The sequence below is a fragment of the Coenobita brevimanus genome, chromosome 46 (genome assembly GCF_032717465.1).
Source record: "Coenobita brevimanus isolate Jiangsu-jjx chromosome 46, ASM3271746v2, whole genome shotgun sequence".
NCBI lineage: Eukaryota > Metazoa > Arthropoda > Malacostraca > Decapoda > Coenobitidae > Coenobita > Coenobita brevimanus.
Window position 1 is genome coordinate 47,638,353 of NC_136999.1, and position 23,636 is coordinate 47,661,988.

General features: G+C 42.7%; 1 protein-coding gene across 1 annotated transcript in view; it reads left to right on the forward strand.

Annotated features, from left to right (window-relative positions):
- The window catches only part of LOC145398718 (uncharacterized), a 74,107-nt gene extending 51,413 nt beyond the window's left edge, over positions 1 to 22,694 (forward strand). The window contains exons 7-8 of the mRNA XM_080271518.1: positions 1,178 to 1,307; positions 22,572 to 22,694. Coding sequence (XP_080127644.1) covers positions 1,178 to 1,307; positions 22,572 to 22,694 — 253 coding nt within the window. The remainder of the gene's footprint in view (positions 1 to 1,177; positions 1,308 to 22,571) is intronic.
- The last annotated feature ends 942 nt before the right edge of the window (positions 22,695 to 23,636 follow it).

Genomic DNA, 23,636 nt, shown 5'->3' on the forward strand with positions numbered 1-23,636 from the left:
AAAGTTGACGGTATGTGCCATAAGCAGATAAAATTATAATATTCTAGGACTAATAACTGAATTTTGGCAAATATTTTTAGAAAGTCTGTTGGGGCGTGAATATCCTAGCGGGACACGCAAGTCGCACCAAAACAACCCCGCAGGTTAGGGGTTAAGGATAGTAAAGATGTAGGCTTGTTCACAAGGTGGATCAGTGAAAGGAGAGAAGAGCCTAAGGTGGTGGTGAACATTGAAATTTCCTAGAATGGAGATTTCAGAGACAGGAGAAATGGATAGAATGTGTTCCATCGTAGAAGTAAGATAGTCAAAGAATTTTTCATAGTCAGTAGAATTAGCGGATAAGTAAACAGCACAGCTATATTTAGTCAGAGGATGACAGAAAAGCCGAAGCCAGAGTGTAGAGAATTCAGAAGAATCAAGTTCAGGAACACGAGAGCAAGATAAGTCGTTGCGTATGTATACACAACAGCCACCTCTGGCTTCGAAATGAGTATAAAGTAGGAGGATACAGAAAAGGGTTTGCTGTCAGTTGCCTTAGATGGCTGAGTCTCAGGAAAAGAAGGTGAGGTTAAGAGGAGGAGAGGTGGTGCTCAACAGAACGAAAATTTGAGAAAAGGCCATGAATGTTGAAGAAATGAAGAAGAAATGAGTCAGACAGTGGTTCCATGCAGCTCAAGTCATCACCGGGAGAGGCGCGGAAGGTGGAGGCATTAATGGACCCCCCCCTTGGGGACTCCGAGGCTATGGTGAAGCATTTTTTTTTTTTTTTTTTTTTTGAAAAGGAAATGTAGTGTGTACTGTGCACGTAGTTTGGTGTTGATAGAGAAACTTGTATTAGAGAGCATGCTGGCCTACTCTCTGTTACTGAGACACTGAAAAAGTTCAGCAAGGGGGGATGGTCAGGAACTAGTTCCGAGAGCTGATGAAATGGGAGCTCCAGCTCTCACTGTCATCAACTTTCCATCCACCTTCGGAATACTGCCCTGCTCGACATGTGCTACAGTCTGCTCCTCTGGTCTTCAGTATCCAGTTAGACCTGATAGCCTTGGTAATACCACAATGTTACTTGGTAAATGTCACACGAAGTTCCTTGACTAAGATGCACAAAGAGTCTCTCCCGCCCCCCCTCTCTCTCTCTCTCTCCCCTAAGACTTAAAAATATCTTTTGTCTTCACAGTGCCTTTGCGTTGGTGGAATCGGGTTTATTTAATAAGTGGATGAAGCACTCCCTGGCCAACACCACCGCCTGTGTCAATCCACCCATGGTCGTCACCGTCACTACTGTCCTCTCACTCGCCAACCTCTGGGTAATTATAAGACTGTTTGTAGTTTGTCAAGCACTGTATGTCTATCTCTGTCTATCTTTCTGTCTGTATCAAATACCGGTTGCCTTTTTCCGTAAGGGGTGGGTACTAACAAATCGCCTCCACCTCATCCAGTCCTCTGGTTGCCTTCCCTTCACATCATACTCACACACACACCAACCTCTGGGCAACTGTGGATTTTGGCCGGAATTAACGAATATATTTATGACCAACTCTCTCTCTCTCTCTCTCTCTCTCTCTCTCTCTCAACTTTGATTTCTTATTGGGAACGAGAATTGACATGGGATGTTTCTGCACTCCTCTTTTTTTTTTTCTTCTCTGCAAATAATAATAATAGTAATAATAATAATAATAATAATAATAGTAATAATATAGTCATAATAATAATCCATGTACCCACCCACCATCCAATCCTACGTTGCCCCATAAGAAGCGTAGGCGCCCGGGGCTAGGCAAAATTGGTCCTGACATTTAAGATGAGAGTGACTAGCCTCACTCATTCCTGAGTGGCATTACGTGAGCAATAAACCCCAACCACCCTTGGATATAAACCTTCACTGGTTCAATCCGAGGAAGTGCCGTAATTACCCAATAAACCACCTAGCGCCAAAATTTGGTTATGTGGTTACCATCCAGCATAGTAAATGGTTTCCTGGTGTACAGGAAACCATTTGGCTTGTCACTCGGTGTAGAGTCACCCACAGGCAGAAGTAAGAGGAAAGAATGAAGGAAAGAAAGACTGCAGAGGGAGTGTAAAGTAACACGTCGGCAGAAGGACGAGGAAAGAATGAAGGAATAAAAGACAGAAGAGGATGGAAGGAAAGAAGGATGGAGGAGAGGAAAGGGCAGACACCCGAGAGCAGCGCTACATCGAATGAGTGGATGGTGAACGCCACCATCTACCACAATAATAAGAATAAGAATAAGAATTAGGAATAAATAATAAAGATACTACTACTGCTACTACTAGTAATAATAATGATACTACCACTACTACTACTACTAATTAATATTATTATTATAAAAATTATAATAATAAAAATAATAATAATAATTATTATTCTTATTATAATAATAATGAATGATAATAATAAATGTACAATAATAGTAATATAATAATAATAATAATAATAATAATAATAATTAAACAAAAGAAACAGCAAGATCTCAGGCACCAAGCTGCCAATGCAAAGCATCGCTCGGTATGCCTCCGCCAATCCCTACGAATGGACTCTCCTTATATCCTTCATGACAGGCTTCACTGTGGGTTGAAACAAGACTACAGATAAACTAAGTCGACCTCATTGAACCTTGACGTTTGGTTATTATTTTGACCTTGTTGACCTAATCAGTTTATTGTCCCTTCATAAAGTATCACTGAAATGATTTAGGTCGAAATCCAATGAGGGGTTCAGGATATATCGCGCCCACACCCATATGATCTTGACCCTTGACCCCTTGACGTTGCTGAACTTATCAGTTAATTGCTCTTTTATACTGTGTCACTCACAAAAGTTTGGCTGAAATCCTTTTAAGAGATTGGGAGGTATTGCATCTACAATGATACACTAAGCTGACCCCATATGAACTTGACCTTTGACCTCTTGACCTAGCTGTCTTAATAAGTTCATCATCTTCTCACAGTGCATCACTGACAATAGTTTGGTGGAAATCTGTCATGGGTTCAGGAAATATCGTGCCCAAATTAATGTTACAGACAGATGCCCACAAGGATAAACTAAATTGATCCCATATGACTTTGACCCTTGATCCCTTGACTTTGCTAAGCTAATCATTTCATCCTCCCCTCATACTGTATCCGTGACAAATGTTTGATTGTAATTTGCTGAGGGTTCAGGAGATATCGCACCTATAAGATAAACAAAGTGGACCCTATCTGACCTTGACCTTTGTCCCCTTGAACTAGCTGAACTAACCAGTACATTATCTCCTCATACTGCATCACTGCCAAAACTTTGGTGGCAATCTATCAATGGCTTCAGGAAATATTGCGTCCAAAAAATGTTATGGACAGACGCACGTATGCACGGACAGACAAGTCACTTAATGCCTGCCCCATCATAGGCAAGCAGAAGCATAATATAATAAACAGAACTATACTACTACCACAACTACTATACCAATATCCAGAGGTGGGCACCACAACTGAAAATTCAATTCAGCAACACAAATCCGGAAAAAAAAAAAAAAAAAAACTCTGCAACTGCGAATCCGCAAAATTATTGAAATGTGCAGTTCTGCAAATGCAAAAACGCAAACGCAAACTTCAGTACCATGGCATCAGGTTCATCGTTTTCTGGATACCATTAGAGAATTATATTAAGTTTAGGATGATATTTTTCATAATCAAGGGGGTAAAAATCATCTCTAGCTACTCACATTATACAATTATATCTTTATTCACTCTATTCTGGCTAACAGTAGGTGACTGCGCATTTTGGAAATTGTGCAAAGTAATCAATGGAATATATAAAATCTAGTTATAGTAAAATTTAAAAATATATTTCAATTATTATTATTAGTATATTAAACTGCTTTTACTATAAAATAAGGGTTATTTCTTCACTCTCGTATATAAATGAATGAAATTACTACACATAACAGCTAGCACTTGACAAGTTGACACACCAGTCCACCTGTGTTCCTTGGCTCTGACCCCCCCTCAGTCCACACTCCTTAGTCACAGTCAGACCCCTTCAACAACTCAGACAACTCCACTGTACAATATATCTATCTATCTGTCTATCTACCTATCTATCTATCTACCTGTATTGATACTGCATGGAGAAAGGTGGATGTCTGGTAAGAAATATGGTAAAATTGTATTCAGTTTCATTTCGTATGTTTCTTGTTAAACCCCTTAACCGCGCGGTGTCACTTTCGTGATGCTCAAGCGCAACGGATCATACCGCGGGGTGTCACTTTTGTGATTCTGTGTTATTTTGAATTCTCCCGGGCTTACAAGTGGTGGCTTGTATCATCTATCAGTATTGCCAATGTCCAACACTAGTCATCACTCCAAATCTCATCTGTTCTCCCATCCATTGTTGACAATTTAGCCATTTTTCCCCGTTCCTGACTCCCCTCCCTACCTCCCCTCCATTACCCTGTCCTCTTGCCTGCCCGGCCACGCTGCACTAAAGCAAATTTCCCCCTGAATTATCCACCGATTTCATCCATTGAAATAAGCCATATGCCCTATTCTTATACAAAATAATATATATAAAAAACAAATAAGGTAAGTGGTAGTGCTATACACCTTGATTTGGCTTATTATCACCTGACAACACCTCACGTGCACTTGTTCGCTAATTTCCCACGGAAATTTCCCCTTTGAAATATGCCATATAATCTATTCTGGTAATAAAAATATATATAAGAAAGGAAGGGAGAAGCCTATGTGACATTTACATTCACCTGGAACTACCTATTTTTTTAATGTATTTTCGAGATTTCCTACCAATCATTTTTTAGGATGTACTGCTACTGTCCACCAATAGTCAGCACTCCTAATCTCATCTGTACTTCCATCCATTGTTGACAATTTAGCCATTTTCCCCCGTTCTTGACTCCCCTCCCTACCTCCCCTCCAGTACCCTCTCACCCCTCTCTACCTCTCCTCCTTTACCCTTTCCTATCGCCTGCCCGGCCACGCTGCGCTAAAGCAAATCTCCCCCAGAATTTTCCACTGATTTCATCCATTGAAATAAGCCCTATGCCCTATACTTATACAAAATAATATATACAAAAAAGAAATAAGGTAAGTGATAGTGCTATACACCTGGAATTGGCTAATTATCACCTGACAACACCTCACATGCACTCGTTTGCTAAATTCCCATGGTAATTTCCCCTTTGAAAAATGCCTTGTAATCTATTTTCGTAATAAAAATATATATAAGAAAGGAAGGGAGAAGCCTAAGTGACATTTGCATTCACATGGATCTACCTATTTCTTTATGTATTGCCGAGATTTCCTACCAATAATTTCATAGCATGTAAGTTAGCAGCTGTCAGCCCCGTTGTCACTGTCAACCCTTGCCTGCTCAGATAAGCCACGCCATTCAGTTCTTTGTCCTCCTCTGTGGTCAAACCATGTCACACTCGCTCCCCGCCATTTCCGCTGCTTCTGCGCCCATTGCAAAGGGCCCCGTGACGTCTACCCCCAGAAAAACTCGTGGGGGAAGCAGGACAGGACTAAGTGACTGCAGTGGAATGTGAACTTGCAGAATTATCAATGATAATGATGGATAGTGACTATGATCCTTCGGGTGAATCGTGTAATGAGCCGGGTGAGGAAATCGTGCCAGAAACTCTAGTACGAGTGCTTCAGTGTCCCAAGTTATCCCAAGCTCCAAAGGAAAGGAGCCCTTAGTGCAGCAAGGAAAGGAATTTGGGAAGGGAGAAAAAAGGTGGCTGGTTGCCCCGGAACAATGGCCCTGCATGACCCAGCCCGCCATGAGTCCCGAGGTGAATCACCTCCCCACTCCCCTAGCCCCACTTCACTCATTTCTTCCTCTTCTTCAGCGGAATTTTCTCCGGAGTCTTCGTCGTCAGAGTCGCCACCAGCACCTACAGTGAAGGCAGGCTGTAAAGGAAGAGGTAAACCCCTGACCCGTAAAAGTAGAGTTGCCAGTAGAGTAAGGGCTGCTAGTGCTGTATGGCAACCCAGGGTCAGTGAGAGTGACCTTGAACCAGCTCAATCTGCCTCACAGCCACCCTCCACCCTCACCCACCCTACATCACCACGACAGGGAATCCTGGACACCTTCGCGTGGATGGAAGGGTCCGATTTTGTCTCAGAACATCTTGATTTCAACGAGAGTTCCCCAGAGATACAGCCTGCCTTCACTCTTGACGAGGATGCTGAGTGTCTTGACTTCCTTTTGGCCTTCCTCGATGACGAAGTCATGCAGCACATATGTGATGAGACCAACAGGTATGAATTACAACGTGCTGCAAGTGGTACAGGTGCAGCGAAGATGCACCATGCTGGGAGTGCAGGAGCTGTATGTGTTTTTCACCCATATGCTTCTCATGCCACACTCAAAGAAGCATGAGTTGGAAGAATACTGGTCCATGGACCCCTTACTACCCTCACCCACTTTCAATAAGTACATGGCCAGAAATTGCTTCCGGAACGTCATGGGAAACCTGGACTTCACCAACAACGATGTACCTTTCCAGACCGACCCACTCTGGAAGATCCGGGAGATTCTGATCAGAATGAAGGATAAGTTTATGACATTCTTCCACCCCTTTCAGAAGGTTTTCATTGACGAATCCTTGGCTTTGTTCAGAGGATGTCTTAGGTATGTGGAGTACATTCCAAGCAAACGCCATTGCTTTGGAATCAAGTTCTTTGTACTGTGCGACTGTAAGACGGGGTACATCCTTGACTTCCTCATTTTTTCAGCCAGCACTGTCGATCTGGATAAAACACACCCCTTGGCTTCTCAGGCTGTGTAGTGAAAGTGCTCCTTGAAAGGTATTTTGGTGGGAATCATGTGCTGTATACTGACAACTATTATACAGCACCGAAACTTGCTAAATACCTTTCAGAGCACGGCATCGGCTCCTGCGGCACTGTCAAGAGTAATCGTGCCCACTTCCCTAAATTCCCAGAGGCAGGAACCTCGCAGCGAGGAGACGTGCACCTACGCAAGTCTGAGAAGATGCTGGCAATACGGTGGCATGACAAGAGGGTCATGCACATGCTCACCATCGTACACAAGGAGGATCTGAAAGACCGTAGGACAGGCGAACCTGTGAGTAAACCTGATGCTGTCATAGACTACAGTATCAACATGCGGCTGGTGGACAAGTCCGACATGATGATTGGAGAGATCGACTGCCTCAGGAAGAATACTAGGTGTTACAGGAAAGTTTTCCTGCATCTCATAGACATGACGATGCTGAACGCCTTCATCCTGCACAAGATGAAGGTAAAGCCACCCAAGTCCTTCTCCCTGAGGTTGTTCGCCAGGACTTGTGTTCAGCAGCTGCTTGAGAGATATGGTAAGGTGACAGCAGCAGCTCCAAGGCACCATGCAGTAAGACTTCCCGACAGACTTGAGCAGAGGGCGTACATGGATCGGCACAGACTGGTGCAAATGCCTGCCACAACCAAGAGGAAGGCTGCGATCTGCAGGTGCCAGGTGTGTGCACATACCACCTGACGCACACCTGAGCACAAACGCACCTCTCGGCAGTGCACTGAGTGCCAGGTTCCCCTCTGCGTTACCTGTTTCATTGATTACCACAGCCAGAAGCAGTTCTAAAAGTGCAAGTGGAAAATGAAAATAATGTGTAAATAGCAAGTGAAAGCAATGAATGTACTTATGACTGAACAGTGTAATATAGTTTTATGTTACTGCAAGTGACAGTGAATAACATAGTGTAAGTAAAATAGAAGTGTAAATATTGAGAATACAATAGAAACTGTAAATAGAAATGTAAATAGTTAGTGATATAAGAATATGAGTACAAATACTTGAGGTTATCACAGTGAAAGTGAATCCATGGCTCTCTACGTAATTTACTGAAAGAAAAATTGAATGCCTACAGTGACAATAAACTAATACTACTGAAGGAAATTTATGCATAAAGACGCAGATATATATAAGTGTTATATAGTAATAGGAATATAAAGGGTGAGTGTTTTTTTAAATAATAAATGACAGAATACCAGCAGCGAACTAGCGCAAGTGGGAAGGTCATACACGCTCGTAATTTTCATTGCTTTCACAGTGTTTTTTTTTTGGGAGGGAGTATTGATTCCAAACTACTTGATAATCATAGAATAGTGTTTCTAGTGATAATATCTGGCTGTGGTAATCATATTACGGGTTGTCGGGAAGTGTAAAGTGGAGACTTCGTTACCCAACTTCAGAGGTCTCCACAAGTCCTACAGTACTCGACGAAGACCCAGCAAACATCCAAGGAGAAGGCTGAAGGTATGTGCCAGATACTTATGAAATTTTAATATTCTAGGACTAATAACTGATTTTTGGCAAATATTTTTAGAAAGTCTGTCGGAGCGCGAATATGCCCGTGGGACAAGCAAGTCAGAGCAAAACAAGCCCGTGGTTAAGGGGTTAATCTGTTATTTATCTACCTTATGATTCTTCAGACAGAAATACTGGCACTGGCAATGGTATAAGGCTGGCAATTTGAAATTTAAACTAAAGGTCATATTCAAGTTGGACTGGGAGGCTTTGTACCACATCTTTGCACTTTTCACCTTGTTATTGGCTTTATGTTAACCTCTAGACGGCAAGGGTATTCCGATGTTGCACACACCTCCCTATGGGGGATATCCGTGATGGAAAAAAATATCCATACTTCAAACTCTAATATCTGCCAAACTAGAACAGCTGCAGAAAAAATTACCGATCCTTAAGAATCAACAACTCTTCCTCATTCAAAAGAAAGTACCCCACTTCTCTAGGTGGTCCCATCGATGAGTAAGGTTAAATTAAAGTTCAAAGGGTGACGAGAATACGCTTGCATCTATACATGTCAACCAGCATTGCTCCGCACCCAAAATCGTGACTGCTATACGTGTCAGCTGGCAGTTAGGGGTTAAACAAGCCTTTCTAGTATTGATGTAGTTTACATCACTAGCATATAACGTCAAAATAAATTAATTGTGAATTAGGTTTAATATTTTTCTTTATTGAGGGAAAAAAATTTTTGCTGGCTTTTATCGTTAGATTCTTATTTCTTACCCTACCCCCAGAAAGCACGAACAGTATATCGTTAAGATAATGTAATGAGGAACACTCTCATTGTAAAGCAGAATATGACTTGCTCTGACGATGTTATGCTTTATTATTCAATCAAGAGTACGAACATTGCCTCATCTTGGCTTATTTTCATTCCTTTCCTGAGAGCTTGGTTTGAAGCCAGCGAATACCTAAAAGAGAGTAATCTAACACTCAGTCGTTCTCTCTCTCTCTCTCTCTCTTTGAAGGAATCGTAAAATTGCTGTACAAAGGTACAATAATGAGAAATGCTACTGTACACCGTACCGAAGGTGAATTTATCGTGCATATACAATATTTATTGTACAAATGGCAAGAGTGCGGGAGTAGCAGGCGACACTGGCGAGCAGGACTCATCTGGACGCCGCCTGACAGGCTGGACAACGTAGATGTTTGTGGGCTGATTTGCATTTGTGGAAGTGCTTCTGCAAGCACAAAACAGCGATTTTGAGTAGAATTGGTCGCATATGCAAAACCGCAAAGGAAATCACACATCCGCAATTGCAGAATTTGCGGCTTGTGGAAGTGATCGTGGAGGTGCCCAGCTGTGCTACTATCGTTCATTCACTTTTATTTGGGCCAGACTTTCGTCTTTTGCAGCTTATTTCTCGTAGCACGTTGGTTGAAATATCAATACGAGGGCTCTGCATCTCTTCCACAGCATTTCTTCGTCACTAGCATCATATTCTAGTGTTAATCTTTTGTTATTCCCAGCATTCAAGATGGAGAGATGGCAATTTTATGCCATGTTAAAATGAGCAGATTATAGCATGATAAATATTTGAAAAACAGGTAGAGACTGTGCCTTCTATGCAGAGAATTGGAACAGCAGGCAACTTAGCGTCATGTTGCCTCCCACCCTCTTCCAACGCTCGCTAAATTGCTCTGCACTGTTCCCTGTTTTTGTTTCCATCGTTTGGTTTCCTTTTCATTAATTCTTACTTTGATTAGTTTAGCCATTTTTGGAACTGTAAATATCTTGTTTTATGACTGCCTACATCATTTACGATGAACAATGCTTGGTAATACGAGGATATATTGGGGATGGTAACGTTGGATGTCGCTATGAAAAAAGAAAATGCCCTGTTCACATGTTTCTATACTTGACTCCAATTGTTATGTCCTTATAAAACAGGGTACGCCTAAACCTGCACTGTTTACTGCAGTGCCTTTCACATGGAAAAATAAAAGGGATGACTTCATTAAACCTGTCGGCCCATGCTCCGGCAAAATTTGTATGGGTGTGACCACCGTATTAGTCATACGCTTAAAAAATGTTCTTTGCATAACTGTCGATTATACATTTAGTCTTTATGCTGAGGTACAACTGTGGCACTGGTGTGGCATTATACCTATATTTATTTTTAGGCTTACCCCTAAATTTTGTATTCATTAAATTTTCTATGAAGTAGAGATTTAAATTTTTCTTTTCTGCAATGACTTATGGAGTAATTCATAATTTATTAACCTCCAAAAAACCGTTTAATATGATACTCAGTCTTCAATTGTATTTATAAAAATCTTCATTATGATTGTTACAACTAGCAACTCTTTTTTGGAATACCACATTTGGGAGATTTTTGAAAACAGTTGCTAGGAAAACATACAAATGCAAGCAAGTTCTTCATAGTCTTCCGAAAATGCAAAAAAAAATTGAATTATGGGTGAATTAGGAAGCAGTTGTTGAATCGTTAAGCTTGCCATCAGTAAAATTCCGTGCCACAATGCTGGAGTCTGCAGTTGGGTAGGACATTTTTTGTTAAAAAATATGACCATTTTATTTTTTTTTTTCTGTTTATGTTCCTTATTTACCATTCAGTACAAGACTCAACACTCTGGGAACACTATCCCTGAAGCCCAAGCAGGGGAGGGTGCATGAGAGCAGGGAAAAATAATAAATCGGTATCTTAGAGCATAGCAGGTATAGACGTAATTATCATTACAAGCACAATAATGACGAAAGACATACAACGGCACAATCATGGTACAAAGTTGTTACAGTAATGATCATTACTTGTTCTGAGATGAGTAAAGTGGTACATAGATACACACATATGTACATACGTATGCAGAGAGAGGCAGATATCCACACATACATATACGTATATATCTATACATATATGCATATTTTCATGGACCTGTAGCCATAGACATACTGCATGCACAGGATAGGTATGCATGTATAAAGATATGCTTATGTGTACAGGCGTGCATACATATACATGTGCAACATGCACATATATTTGATATGTTCATATATACATTGACAGGGAGACATATATATATATATATATATATATATATATATATATATATATATATATATATATATATATATATATACACACTAAGCAGATACATATACATAGTCACATACACAGGTAGAGAGATAGACAAAAACGATATGCATTGTAAAATTACCTCTTGATTTAAAATCCCAGCACTAGGACACTACTTTTTTTTTTTTAAGAAGGAAATAAAGGCAACGAGCCCGCAAAACTGTTCCTTCCAAGAGAAAAACAAAATACAAGAGATAGCCAAATTCAAGATTCAATCATTTCGAGATGCCTGGACACACTGCGTTTGAAAGACTGGAGATGATAGGAAGCAGGAAATACAGACAGAGGGAGACAGTTCCAGAGTTGACCTGTTGCATAAATGAAGGACTGGGAGTAACGGTTAACTCTTGCATTAGAGAGTTGGACAGAAAAGGGATGAAAGGTTGCTGCTAGACCAGTGCTATGCACCAGTCGTAGAGGTGGAGGAATGCATGAAGACAGTTCAGAGGAGCAAAGACCACTGAAGCAGCGATAGAAAAGAGATAAAGATGCAACAATGCAGTGAAGAAACAGAGGTTGAAGGGAGTCAGTAAGAGGAGGAGAGTTAATGAGACGAAAAACCTTTGACTCCACCTTATTGAGAAGAGCTGTATGTGGGGAGCCTCCCCACACATGAGAGTTGTACTCCACGCAGGGCCGAATAAAACCCCTGTATAGAGTCAACAATTGTGAAGGGGTAAAGAAGGAACGGAGTCGGTTTAGCACACCCAATCTCTTGGAAGCAGATTTTACAAGAGATGTAATATGATCTTTCAATGGTAAGTCCCTATTAAATGAAACCTTCAAGGATGATGCAGGATTAAGCTGAATATTATTAAACATTTGTGGGTATACCTGTGGAAGATTTTGTCCGGTTGATAGGTGCAAAAACTGAGTCTTTCATGCATTAAAAACAACCAGATTATTTTTACCCCAGTCAGAAATACGAGCCAAGTCAGACATTAGGTGTGCCATAGCCTCATCCCTTGTTTGTTGAAGTAACTGCTGAGATGGACTTTGCAGGAATCGAATGGACAGGTGAAGGGTGGAGTCATCAGCTTATGAGTGGATAGAGTTAGATGTAAAGCTTAGAAGGTCATTGTCACGAGTCGGCTAGTGACATTGGCTTTTGTGGGAAACTGCGAACTCAAGTGGAATCCCAGTTTATCGTTCAGTTAACCGCTCATTCAGACGGAAGCTTTGTCAAATCGATTTTTCATTGTCATATGTGATCGTCTTTGTGTGAGACATTAGCGCTTCTGCTGAGCGATTTGTTTTGGGCGCGTTTCGCGCACTCGACTGTTAAAAAATGCGGTCTAGCGCTCCACTTTGTTTTTCCCACGAGTTTACTCAGTCAAGTGTTTGCTGTGACGGAGAGAGGTCCTGTGCTCCAGCAGTGTGAGAGGTCAGCTAGTACCCAGACTCCACTTGACTACAGTTCTCCAAGCTCCCACCTTTCTTTGGGTGATACACCGCATTCATTGACCAGTACTTCTTTTCGTTTTCCTAGTTTTAAGAGTTTAGTTAAGGTGTTTTTCCTAGGCGTAAGAATTTAGCTCTTGTGTGAGTGAGTGAGTGCGATCTCATTAATTTGATTTTGAAATGTAACGTTAAATTTATTTTGTAATCAATAAATTTAACAGTTCTTTTTTTGAGCTTAATGTAATGTAAACTCTTGTTTCATTTCTCCGCAATTAAGCCTATTTCTCTTATAGCTCCTAGCTTGCATAAACGTTTGCCATTCATAACTGGTACTTAGGCCAGTCCTGTGTATTAGGCTTAAAATCCGTTGTGCCTCCTAGGAGTTAAGCATCAGCAAGAACCTGATATTATTAATAGTATTAGTTATTTATTGTCAGGGGTAAAGTAACTTTCTCCAGAGGCTAACAGTACTAATAAACAGCAATTGAGTAATTAGTCTCTGCTGTGTACTGTTGAGAAAGTTTATAAATTCTCGTTCTTAGATAATCGTGCGAAGCAAGCCAGCGTAAAGTAATCGTTGCTTGATTTAGCAAGACAATCATTGTCCCTGCCCTTCAATATTATTGAATATTTAACATTTATCACTTAATATTTGCTTTTATTTAAAAACCCCGTGACAATTGGCGACCTAATTCAAGGATATTAACTCTTAGCTCTAAAGCTATTCACGAGATAATACTCACTCGTTCATATTTAGGTATTTATCATTAAAGTTTATAGGCACAAGTTTACTGGTGTTTACCGTTAATTTAGCAAGTGAATTTTTGCTTTATTAATTCACAGAGTACTTAACTCTATTTAGTACTTTATTTTTGGTAATGTTAAACGATTTTATTCGCTCCTGGGTAGCCGCCGTACCCATTGTGTTAAATATTGAGTCTTCTCAGTTATTTGCATTTTTGCTTTATTCTTTTCCAGTTAACTAGATAAGACTGGTCACCACTAGCTTGTGTCTGTATTCTTTACTTGTGTTATTAGCATTCGTTTGCGAAGCAGTCAGTACTCAGTTTCGGTTTGCTTAATAAATTAGCGACATGGCTACCACCATATTTCTACAGGAAGCCAAAGATATGGGTCTTACAGACCCAACTGAAATTAAAGAGTACATACTCTCACGGCATAATATGGACCAGCAGCGCGAGAATGATGCCCGTGAAGAGCGTAAGATTCAACGTGAACACGAGCGAGAACAGCGCGAATACGAGCGCGAACAACATGAACGTGAGCGAGAACAGCGCGAATACGAATGAGAACACCGCGAACACGAGCAGAAACAACACGAGCTCGAGTTAGAAAAAGAGCGACAACAGCACGAACACGGGCAAAAACAACGCGAACTCGACCTAGTACAAGAGCGAGAACAGCGCGAATACCAGCTTGAACAACGCGAGAGAGAACGAGAGCACGAACGTGCCGAGCGAGAAGTACGTTAAAAACACGAATATGAAATGCTGAAGCTCAAGCGAGATTCCTTGGCTTCAGACACATCCGGTGCAGTTGGCCAAGCTCCACGAGCGTTCTCCCTGCACATGTCCTGGCGACCCCACGCATCAAGCTTCCTTCATACAAGGAAGGCGAGCAAATCGAGCTGTACATAGCTCGTTTTGAGGACATGGCAGACATGTATCAACTGGATGAGGCAGCTAAGTGGCTCCAATTTCTTAGTTTATTTGAGGGCCCTGCCCTCAATATTCTTCACAGAATTCGTGGAGACAATCTCACGTATGAGATGATGAAAGCTGCACTCATTAAGGCGTATGGTCTCACAGTAGACGACGCCAAAGTTCAGTTCATGCGAGCTCGTCTCCAAGACAAGGAGACAGCTGTTCAGTTCCTCGACCATTATCACAGCTTACTTAAATGAGTGGATGGAGAAAGATGAAACTCCTTCCATGCGTGAGGGGATAATTGACCTTATGCTGCGTACACAGCTAGAGAGGTCATGGCCTGCTGAGCTCATAGCACAGCTTAAGATCTGCCAGGTGAAAGATGCCAGCCAAATGGCAGAAAAGGCTGACGCGTATTTCACTGCATACGGGTATCAAACTCGTAAGCAAAACACCTGGAACAGCAGAAAAGATACTGCCAAATCTGGGAAGCCGTCTCAGACTGAATCCCAGCACCAAGGCCATTCTAGAGAATAATGGCCAAGGTCCAAAACCGCAGTGGAAGGAGCAGGGGCAAAACACTCAGAAACCTGAGTGGAAGAGGTACAACAAGTACCCTAACCAGCAGCAGTATCAGCCACGCAACCGACCGTCGGGACAAACTTTTTCACCACCAGCTCAAAAGAGGCAGGAAGCGAATGCAGCCTTCATTCCTCAGCAGCAGCACGGTGGTCACGTCCCTACCAGTATGGGTACTCCCCCACAGTTCACTAGTCCCACAGTGACAGTGAACCCCCCTCCACAGATGGCCAATGTTCCATCTTCCCAAGCAGTGAGTACAACCCCTCAAGTATATAACCCTCAAGGCACAATGTTTGCCGCATCAGTTCAGCAGCCTCATGAGTGGCTACCTGCTTCCTCCACAGACCCTCCCACAGGTGACAGTACCTTCCTTGTTCAGCCAGGGTTTGTGGGAGGCATTCCTGTGAAGGTCCTGAGAGATAATGGTTCCTCAGGTTGCTCTGTCAAGCAAAGTCTAGTTCTGCCTGATGAGTATACAGGTCGACAGATCCAAGTTAGACTTATTGATGGATCGATGAGATTGTTCCCTGAGGCATGTATCCAGGTGGCATCTCCATTTTATACTGGTACGACACTTGCAGTTGTCATGCCAGAACCTCTATTTAACCTTATAGTAGGTAACATTTTTGGTGTCAAGGATAGTTGCACCGAACATGATGCTACTCAGACTTCGGCTGCAGTAACACGAGCCATGGCTGAGGCTCCAGACTGTGTCACCCCAGTGATCATTGAATCGCCGCAAGATCTGATGTGTAGTCAACTTGTTGTACAAGAACAACATTCTGACCCGACACTTGTGCCGTGCGGAACAAACAAAAGGGTCGAGTGATTAAGTATTCATGGGGAGGTCGAGCCAAGTTCCTTCGCAAAAAAGGACAGCTCTACCGTGAGTCATGAACACCCGAGGGTGAGGTTCGACTGCAGTTTGTCGTTCCCGCCAAGTACCGCCTAGCAGTGTGACGATGGGGTCATTGTTCAGCCTCAGGAGGTCACATGGGCAAAAGGAAGACCCAGGCCCGTATCCGAGCTGACTTTTTCTGGCCAGGGATGGGACGAGACATAGATAGTTTTGTCCGTTCCTGCAGTGTGTGTCAAAGTAACACCACTAATCAGGGACATGTCCTTCCTGTGCCGTTCATAACCACACCCGTAATCTCTGAGACAGTTGAGAGACAGGGTAGTGGTGAAGTGGGTGCAGACCTGACGTCTCGCCCATTGGCCCCACAGGACACAGTATGTCCAGGGCCTGTACATACACTTGTTCCGTAGGTTAAGGGGGAAGTTCGAGAGAGAACTCCGCAGAGGCGACTCGAGGCTATGGAAGACCCGAGTTTGCACAAGGATTCTCAGCTCCCCAATACTAATATAAGTACTGTAGGTTAAGGGGGAATTTCGAGAGAGAACTCCGCAGAGGCGACTCAAGGCTATGGAAGACCCGAGTTTGCACAAGGATTCTCAGCTCCCCGATACTAATATAAGTACTGTAGGTTAAGGGGGAAGTTCGAGAGAGAACTCCACAGAGGCGACTCGAGGCTATGGAAGACCCAGGTTTGCCCAAGGATTCTCAGCTCACCGATATTAATATAAGTACTGTAGGTTAAGGCACAGGTTGAGGACCCGTGTGCAGTTCGAGGCTATGGAAGACCCGAGTTTGCACAAGGATTCTCAACTTGCCGACACTAATCGTGTGCTATAATTAATGGCGACCTCGAATATACGAAGCTTAGGCTGTCACTTGTATTTTTCAGCTAAGAGAAACCCTGAGACCAAGAGCATGAGCCTGATGGAGGTGGGAGTAGAGGGGGGCGAAGAGAGGGGAGGGGCGTCGGGGTGGGGGGTTGCGAAGTAAGGCAAGGACAGCTTGGGAGTCGCTGACGGTGAGACTTGGTAGGTGATGAGAGAGAAGGAAGTCAAGGGCAGAGTGTGTAGCAGATAGTTCACACTGGATACTGCTGGCCCAGTTCGGATAGCAGTGGGAGGTGGAGAAGACGGGAGAAGCAGAGTTTGTAAATGCAATGCAAGTGGCTCCCGCCTGGCCATTAGTGAGGACAGAGCCGTCAGTGTAGACGTGAATAGGATGGGAAGGGTAGGTGCAGGCTAAGGAGATAAGGACTTCAGTGACGGAGAGCTCTGAGAGGATTGGTAAACGGTCAGAAGCAGTGGCAGAGAGTACGTAGTGCACAGCAGGAGTTCTATGTGTCCAGGTAGGGAGCAAAGGGTCAGCAGGGATGGGAATGACAAGATCAGCACGGATACTGGCAGGATCATGGCCAAAAAGCTGAAGAGGACAATTGATTGCCAAATGAATTCTTTTTACCCAGGATTCCAGGCCTGGCACGTGAGTATGCCGGATCCGATCTGGATGAATGGAATCTGAGAGAATGTCAACCAGCCGGGAGGAAAAGGATGCAGCAGGAGACGGAAATGTGGTCAGACATTGTGTGGCAATGTATGGCAAGGAAGTGTTTCAGGGATCAAATGTAATATCTTTCATAAAAAACACATTTAGACTTACTGCAGACGTGTCACCATTAGTTCTCAAAATTTCCCTCCTGACTTTAATTTCCCGTTACTTTCTTCTCTTGGAATTTATGGAAAATCTGTGCACCATCTTCTCTTGTCCAGGATGGGTACAGCATCGTCAGGAAACACAGCAAGGCATATTAGATGAAGAAATCCGGTTAATCCCAAATAAAAGCAAAAAAGCATCCTGACCTTCAACTTACCCATCCCACTGGGAGGCAACATGGCGCCTGTGGGTCATGTGACCCAGGTAGGCTGAAACACTATTGTTGCAACTTTACATATGGTGCTGTATTGAGTGAGTTGATGGATGCCCACACATGTCACGCATCCTCGCTGTTCTTCAGCTAACTAGTGCATACCGTATAAAGACATGCACAATGGAAAACTTTTACAATTCTTTAATTCCTCAATATCTGTCTGTCTATTGCCAGACACCTTCCGTAAGGGGTAGCGACAAACAAATTGCCTCCATGTCGGCCTGTCCTCTGCCATTTCCCTATCATATTCAAAGCTCACACCCCTCTCTCGCATTTACCTCCCCTCTCCCTCCTTCCACTTCATCCTTGGTCTCCCCCTCCCTCACCCCTCCTCCACCTCACTCACATACACTCTCCTCGTCAGTTTCTCGCTCTCCATCCTCTCCACGTGGCCAAACCACCTGAATGTGTTGTTCCTAATGCTTCCTATCACATCCATGTCAACAGCACAACGCTCCTTCGGTTCCTCACTTGTTAACCTGTTTCTCGATGTAACCCCACATGTTCCCTCAAATGACTCATTTCCACTTATCGCACTCTGGACTTGTGTCCCTCCAGCAAGGTCCAAGCTTTACACCCATACGTTAAAGTTAGTATCACAATACTTTTTTTCACTTCTGTGCTCACTTTCCCGTTTCTTATCACTGCTTTCAAAGAACCGGCAACCTTTCTTCCATGCTGTACCCTTTCAAGCACTTCACCCTCTAAACTTCCATCCTTACTCATCTCATTACTCAAGTACTTAAATGTACTCATATTTTCCATTTCCTCCTCATCCAGCCACACTGTACATTCAGTGACTTCATTTCTCCCGAAGATCATAACTTTACTCTTCCCTACATTCACCTTTAGCGTCCGTTTCTTATACACTCTCCCAGACTCATTTATCAAGCCTTGCAGCTCTCTTTCATCTTTACTTAACAGCACAGTTTCATCTGGAAACAACAGCACAGGGAGTTTCCACACACTGCCCTCCTTCGTGAGGGCCACTCAAACACCCACTACCCTACCTTGTATCACTTTTATAGCCCCATCCACATACAAGTTGAACAACCGTGGAGACTTGACACATCCCTGTTTCAGTCCAACCTTCAAAAAGAATAATTTACTCAGTTCACTGTCCACATGCACTGCAGTCTTAGCACCCTCATACATACTCTTCAAGGCATTCAACAATGTCCCATTTACTCCATATATTCTTAATAGTTTCCACAATTCTTGTCTGTCCACCCTGTCATATGCATTCTTCAAATCCATGAAGGCTGCATACAACTTCTTTGTCATTAAGGACCTAAGAATGACTATCTGACCTACAGTACACAACCTCTTCCCTTCCTAAAACTTCCCCATTCTTCTCCAAATAATTCCTCTGTTATTTCACTGACTCTGTCAATAAATATCCTACCATATACTTTTCCTATTACACTAAGAAGACAAATGCCTCTGATTACCACACACTTCTTTTTCCCTTTTTCCTTTATACAAGGAAATAATTATACTTGACTTCTAATCTTCTGGACTATACCTTCCTCCCAGGCCAATCTGCTCATCTTCCACATCCATTCTACTACAATCTCTCCCCCATGCTTCAGCATTATTTTCGCTACACTCTCTATCAATTCCTGGGGCTTTCCCCATTTTGATTTTCTTCATTGCTTTCTCAACTTCCATCCTACTGATTTCTTCCTCTCTTCTCACATATCTCCTTCTCCCAGCCTCTCCCCAGCCACATACACTCACATTACTTTCATTCTCTACGTTCAACAGTTACTTAAAGGTTTCTCTCTATCTGTTCATTTTTTCTCCCATCTCCACCAGTAATGTACCACATTTATCATCCACTCCCCGACTAACTTCTTTAATACCCAGTCAAACTCGTTTTACTTCTTTCCAGAACATTTTCTTATGTTCCCTCCCCTTTACACTCAGATTCATTCCAAATTCCTCAAATGCTCTCCTCTTACTCTCTCTTACTAATCTTTTCACCTCTTTCTTCCTATCCACATATAACTCCCTCTTTTGTCTCTCAGCTTCCTCCGCACCCGTTTCTCGTCCACTCACTATATACTTTCTTTTTTTGTGCCACAGCCTATCACACCTCTTCATTCCACCATGCTTTTCCTTGCACCCCCTTTCGTCTTCTCTTCACCCCACACAACACTTCACATGCTGCACAGATTTCTAAGGTAAATATCTTGCACACACCTTCCACGTCCCCCATCTGCTCCAAATCATATTTACCAATCGCTCCTCTACTTCACTTCTCTCTTATATTGTGCCTTTTTTCCATCATCTTGCAACCTTTTCACCCTAGTTGTAAGAAGTACTTCCACCTGTCCTTCCCTTCTTTTCCTCCACTTCATTTCGACCTTGACTTTCACCACCACCAACTGGTGGTCAGAAAGTCCCCTTTCCAAACCTCTGTATGCTCTTGCATCCATTACACACCTTCTCGTTCTAGCATCCAGATACAAATACTCAGTCATTGCCTTCCGTTCATCCAGTTCACCACCCACCCTTCTCAACACTCACCACGTATACCTGTGGATCATTTTGTGCCTGAAGAAGGTTTTGGCTATCACTAACCCCCTCCCGGCACAAATGTCCACAAGAGCATTACCATTCTCATCCACCGCTGCAGGCACACCCCACTCACCAACTACTCTATCCACCTTCACATTCCTTAGTTTTCCATTCATATCCCCACTTTGAGAGGTACAAGGTAGGGTAGTGGATGTTGGAGTGGCCCTGGTGAGAGAGGGTAGTGTTTGGAAACTCCCTGTACTGTTGTTTGCAGATGATATTGTGTTGTTAAGTGAAGACGAAGGAGAGCTGCAAGGCTTAGTGGATGAGTTTGGGAAAGTGTGTAAGAAACGGAATCTAAAGATGAATGTAGGGAAGAGTAAAGTGATGGTCTTTGAGAGAGGTGAAGTCAGTGAATGTACAGCGAGGTTGGATGGTGAGGAATTGGAAAATGTGAGTACATTAAAGTACTGGGGTAGTGTGATGAGTAAGGATGGAGGTTTGGAGGGTGAAGTGCTTGAAAGGGTACAGCAGAGACGAAAGGTTGCTGGTTCCTTGAAAGCAGTGATAAGAAGCAGGGAAGTGAGCATGGAAGTGAAAAAGTTATTACATGACAGTATTGTGATACCAACTCTAACGTATGGAAGTGAAGCTTGGACGTTGCTGGAAGGACACAAGTCAAGAGTGAAAGGAGTGGAAATGAGTTATTTAAGAGGAGCCTGTGGAGGCACATGGAGAGACAGGCTGACAAATGAGGATATAAAGGAGCGTTGTGGTGTGGATGTGGATGTGATAGGAAGTGTTAGGAGGAATACACTGAGGTGGTTTGGCCATGTGGAGAGGATGGAGGGTGAAAGACTGACGAAGAGAGTGTATGTGAGTGAGGTGGAGTGGGGAAGAGGGAGGGGGAGGCCGAGGATGAGATGGATGGATGGGGTGGAGAGGTATATGAGAGAGGGGGGTGTGAGTTGGGAGCGGGGCAGTGAAATGGCGGGGGACAGGGCGACGTGGAGACGATTTGTTTGTGGCCATCCCGAACGGGATTGAGGCGTCTGGCAATAGATAGATAGATAGATAGATCCCCAATCAAAAATACTCTCTCTTTCCTTTCAAACTTTTCAATGCACACTTCCACATTTGTCCAGAACACTTCTTCCACTCTGCTTGCACGACCTTGAGTTGGCACATACACGTACACAATCACCCACATTTGAAGTCCAACTTTCAATCTTACCCACACAATTCTTGAACCAACTGATCCATACTCTCCTATATTCTCCTTCCATCTTTTGCACATAAGGATACACACTCCTTCTTTTGCCCTTTCATTCTCACCCACACCCGCACATACACCCCATCCATACTCTCATTTTGTCACACTCTCACCCCACCATTTATTTTTTTTTCAGTTAATCCACATAAATCCACGTTTGTGGCCTCAAGCAACTGGACATTCTCTTTCACCTCATCATTTGCACCCCTTACATTCCATGAAATGTCGCAATCCGTACCATCTCATTTGTTTGGTCCCTAGTCGTCACCTTTTGGTCAGTCCTGGTACCAGGACTCTGGTTCGTATTTTTAGTTAGTTGTTTTCCGTGAAGGGGCACTAACTCTCCGCCAACTCACTTCTTGTCACGCAGGGAACGCGTGTTGGTTAGTTATAAGGTGACTACCCAGCGTTGTAAATGATTTTCTGGTTTACAGGAAATCATTTGGCTTGCCACTCAATGTAGAGCTACCCTAAAAAGAAGATTATTGCTACACTAAGTGGATGGATGATGGGCACCTTCATCTACCGTACTTACCTACTATATCTGCTGGACAAAATTGAATATAGAGACGTCACAGAAATTTATGTTTGCAGTCTTCAAACGATTATATAAATGAAATATATACAGCGTTCATAAAATGTTTCAGTACAAATGGGTTTCCTACAGACATCTTTCTATTAGTCCGTTTACCTAAGGTGAGAATTTTGGTCCTCAGATTACTACCATGCCATGTAAATGTACAAAAACTCTAAAATATTCCTAAAACTTTTAAAAAAACATAGAAAGTACTACTGGTTTTCTTACTGTTACACGTCAAACAGTACTTCTGAATTGAGGTAAATAAGGCTAAAATCTAGAGTTAATTAAAATGATTATACTGTTCACGTTAGCCTGACTCTCTTGTGCCCCGCCCCCTTAGCCCTGCCCACTCACCCGTCGGCCCGAGTAGGAGTTCTGAGCCAGTCTTGCCGAGCCAACGTCAGGTGAACATGTTAGGCGCTCTCGTTAATTGAAGCAACAAAACTTTTATTTAACCCCTTAACTGCAATGATATCTTTTCCATTTAACTAAGAAATGTTTTGTAGTAAAGGATGTTGGAAAAAAGTACCAAGGAACGTCATTGGCCTGAAAGGTTTGTGAAGTAACGAAAAATCTCTCTATGAAAATAAAAAGGTATACATTCTTCAAAGAACTGTATTGACTTTATCCTTATATATAAGATGGAAAAGGAAAGACGATAAGAAATACAGAACAAAAGTAACAGAGGGAGATGAATTTGAGAGGAGGAGGACGTGCAGGAGGACTGGCGCGCGCGCCAGTCCTCCTCCTTCTCGTCCTCCTCCCGTCGACACTCCTTCCATGACAGCCTTCTTACCCCCTACCCGGCCAGAGTATTTCCACACTATATCGCGCACACACACACACACACACACACACACACACACACACACACACACACACAGCACAGCCCTTTTCCCTCTAGAAGATTTTAATGCCTTCACGTGTATAGAATCAAAATTCTTATACGGCAGTGTTGGTATAAATAATTATACTGTATATATTATTACACTGTATTGAGTAGGTGAAGCCAGTGACATTTCGTTTTCCTACTTCTGTATTCGATCCCTCTTATTTTAATGAATTTAATGAAGGAAATAAATAAGGAAAATTACGATGTTATTATGATATTGTGGTAACTTACCAGACATAACAGATGACTTAATATGTTTAATAGCAACAGCGGCACAGCTGCGATGTGTTATTGCCAAGATCCGAACTTCCTTGGCGCCAAAATTCAGCTGCAGTCGCGGGAGGAGGCGGGGTGGCTCTTTTCAAACTGATTTTGATTCATTTAGCAAATATTAATGCTTCCTTTGTCAAATAGAAAGGAATGCAAAGTACAAGTAAATATTACGATACTATTTTGTGGTAAGGTTCATTATTCTATTAGTAAG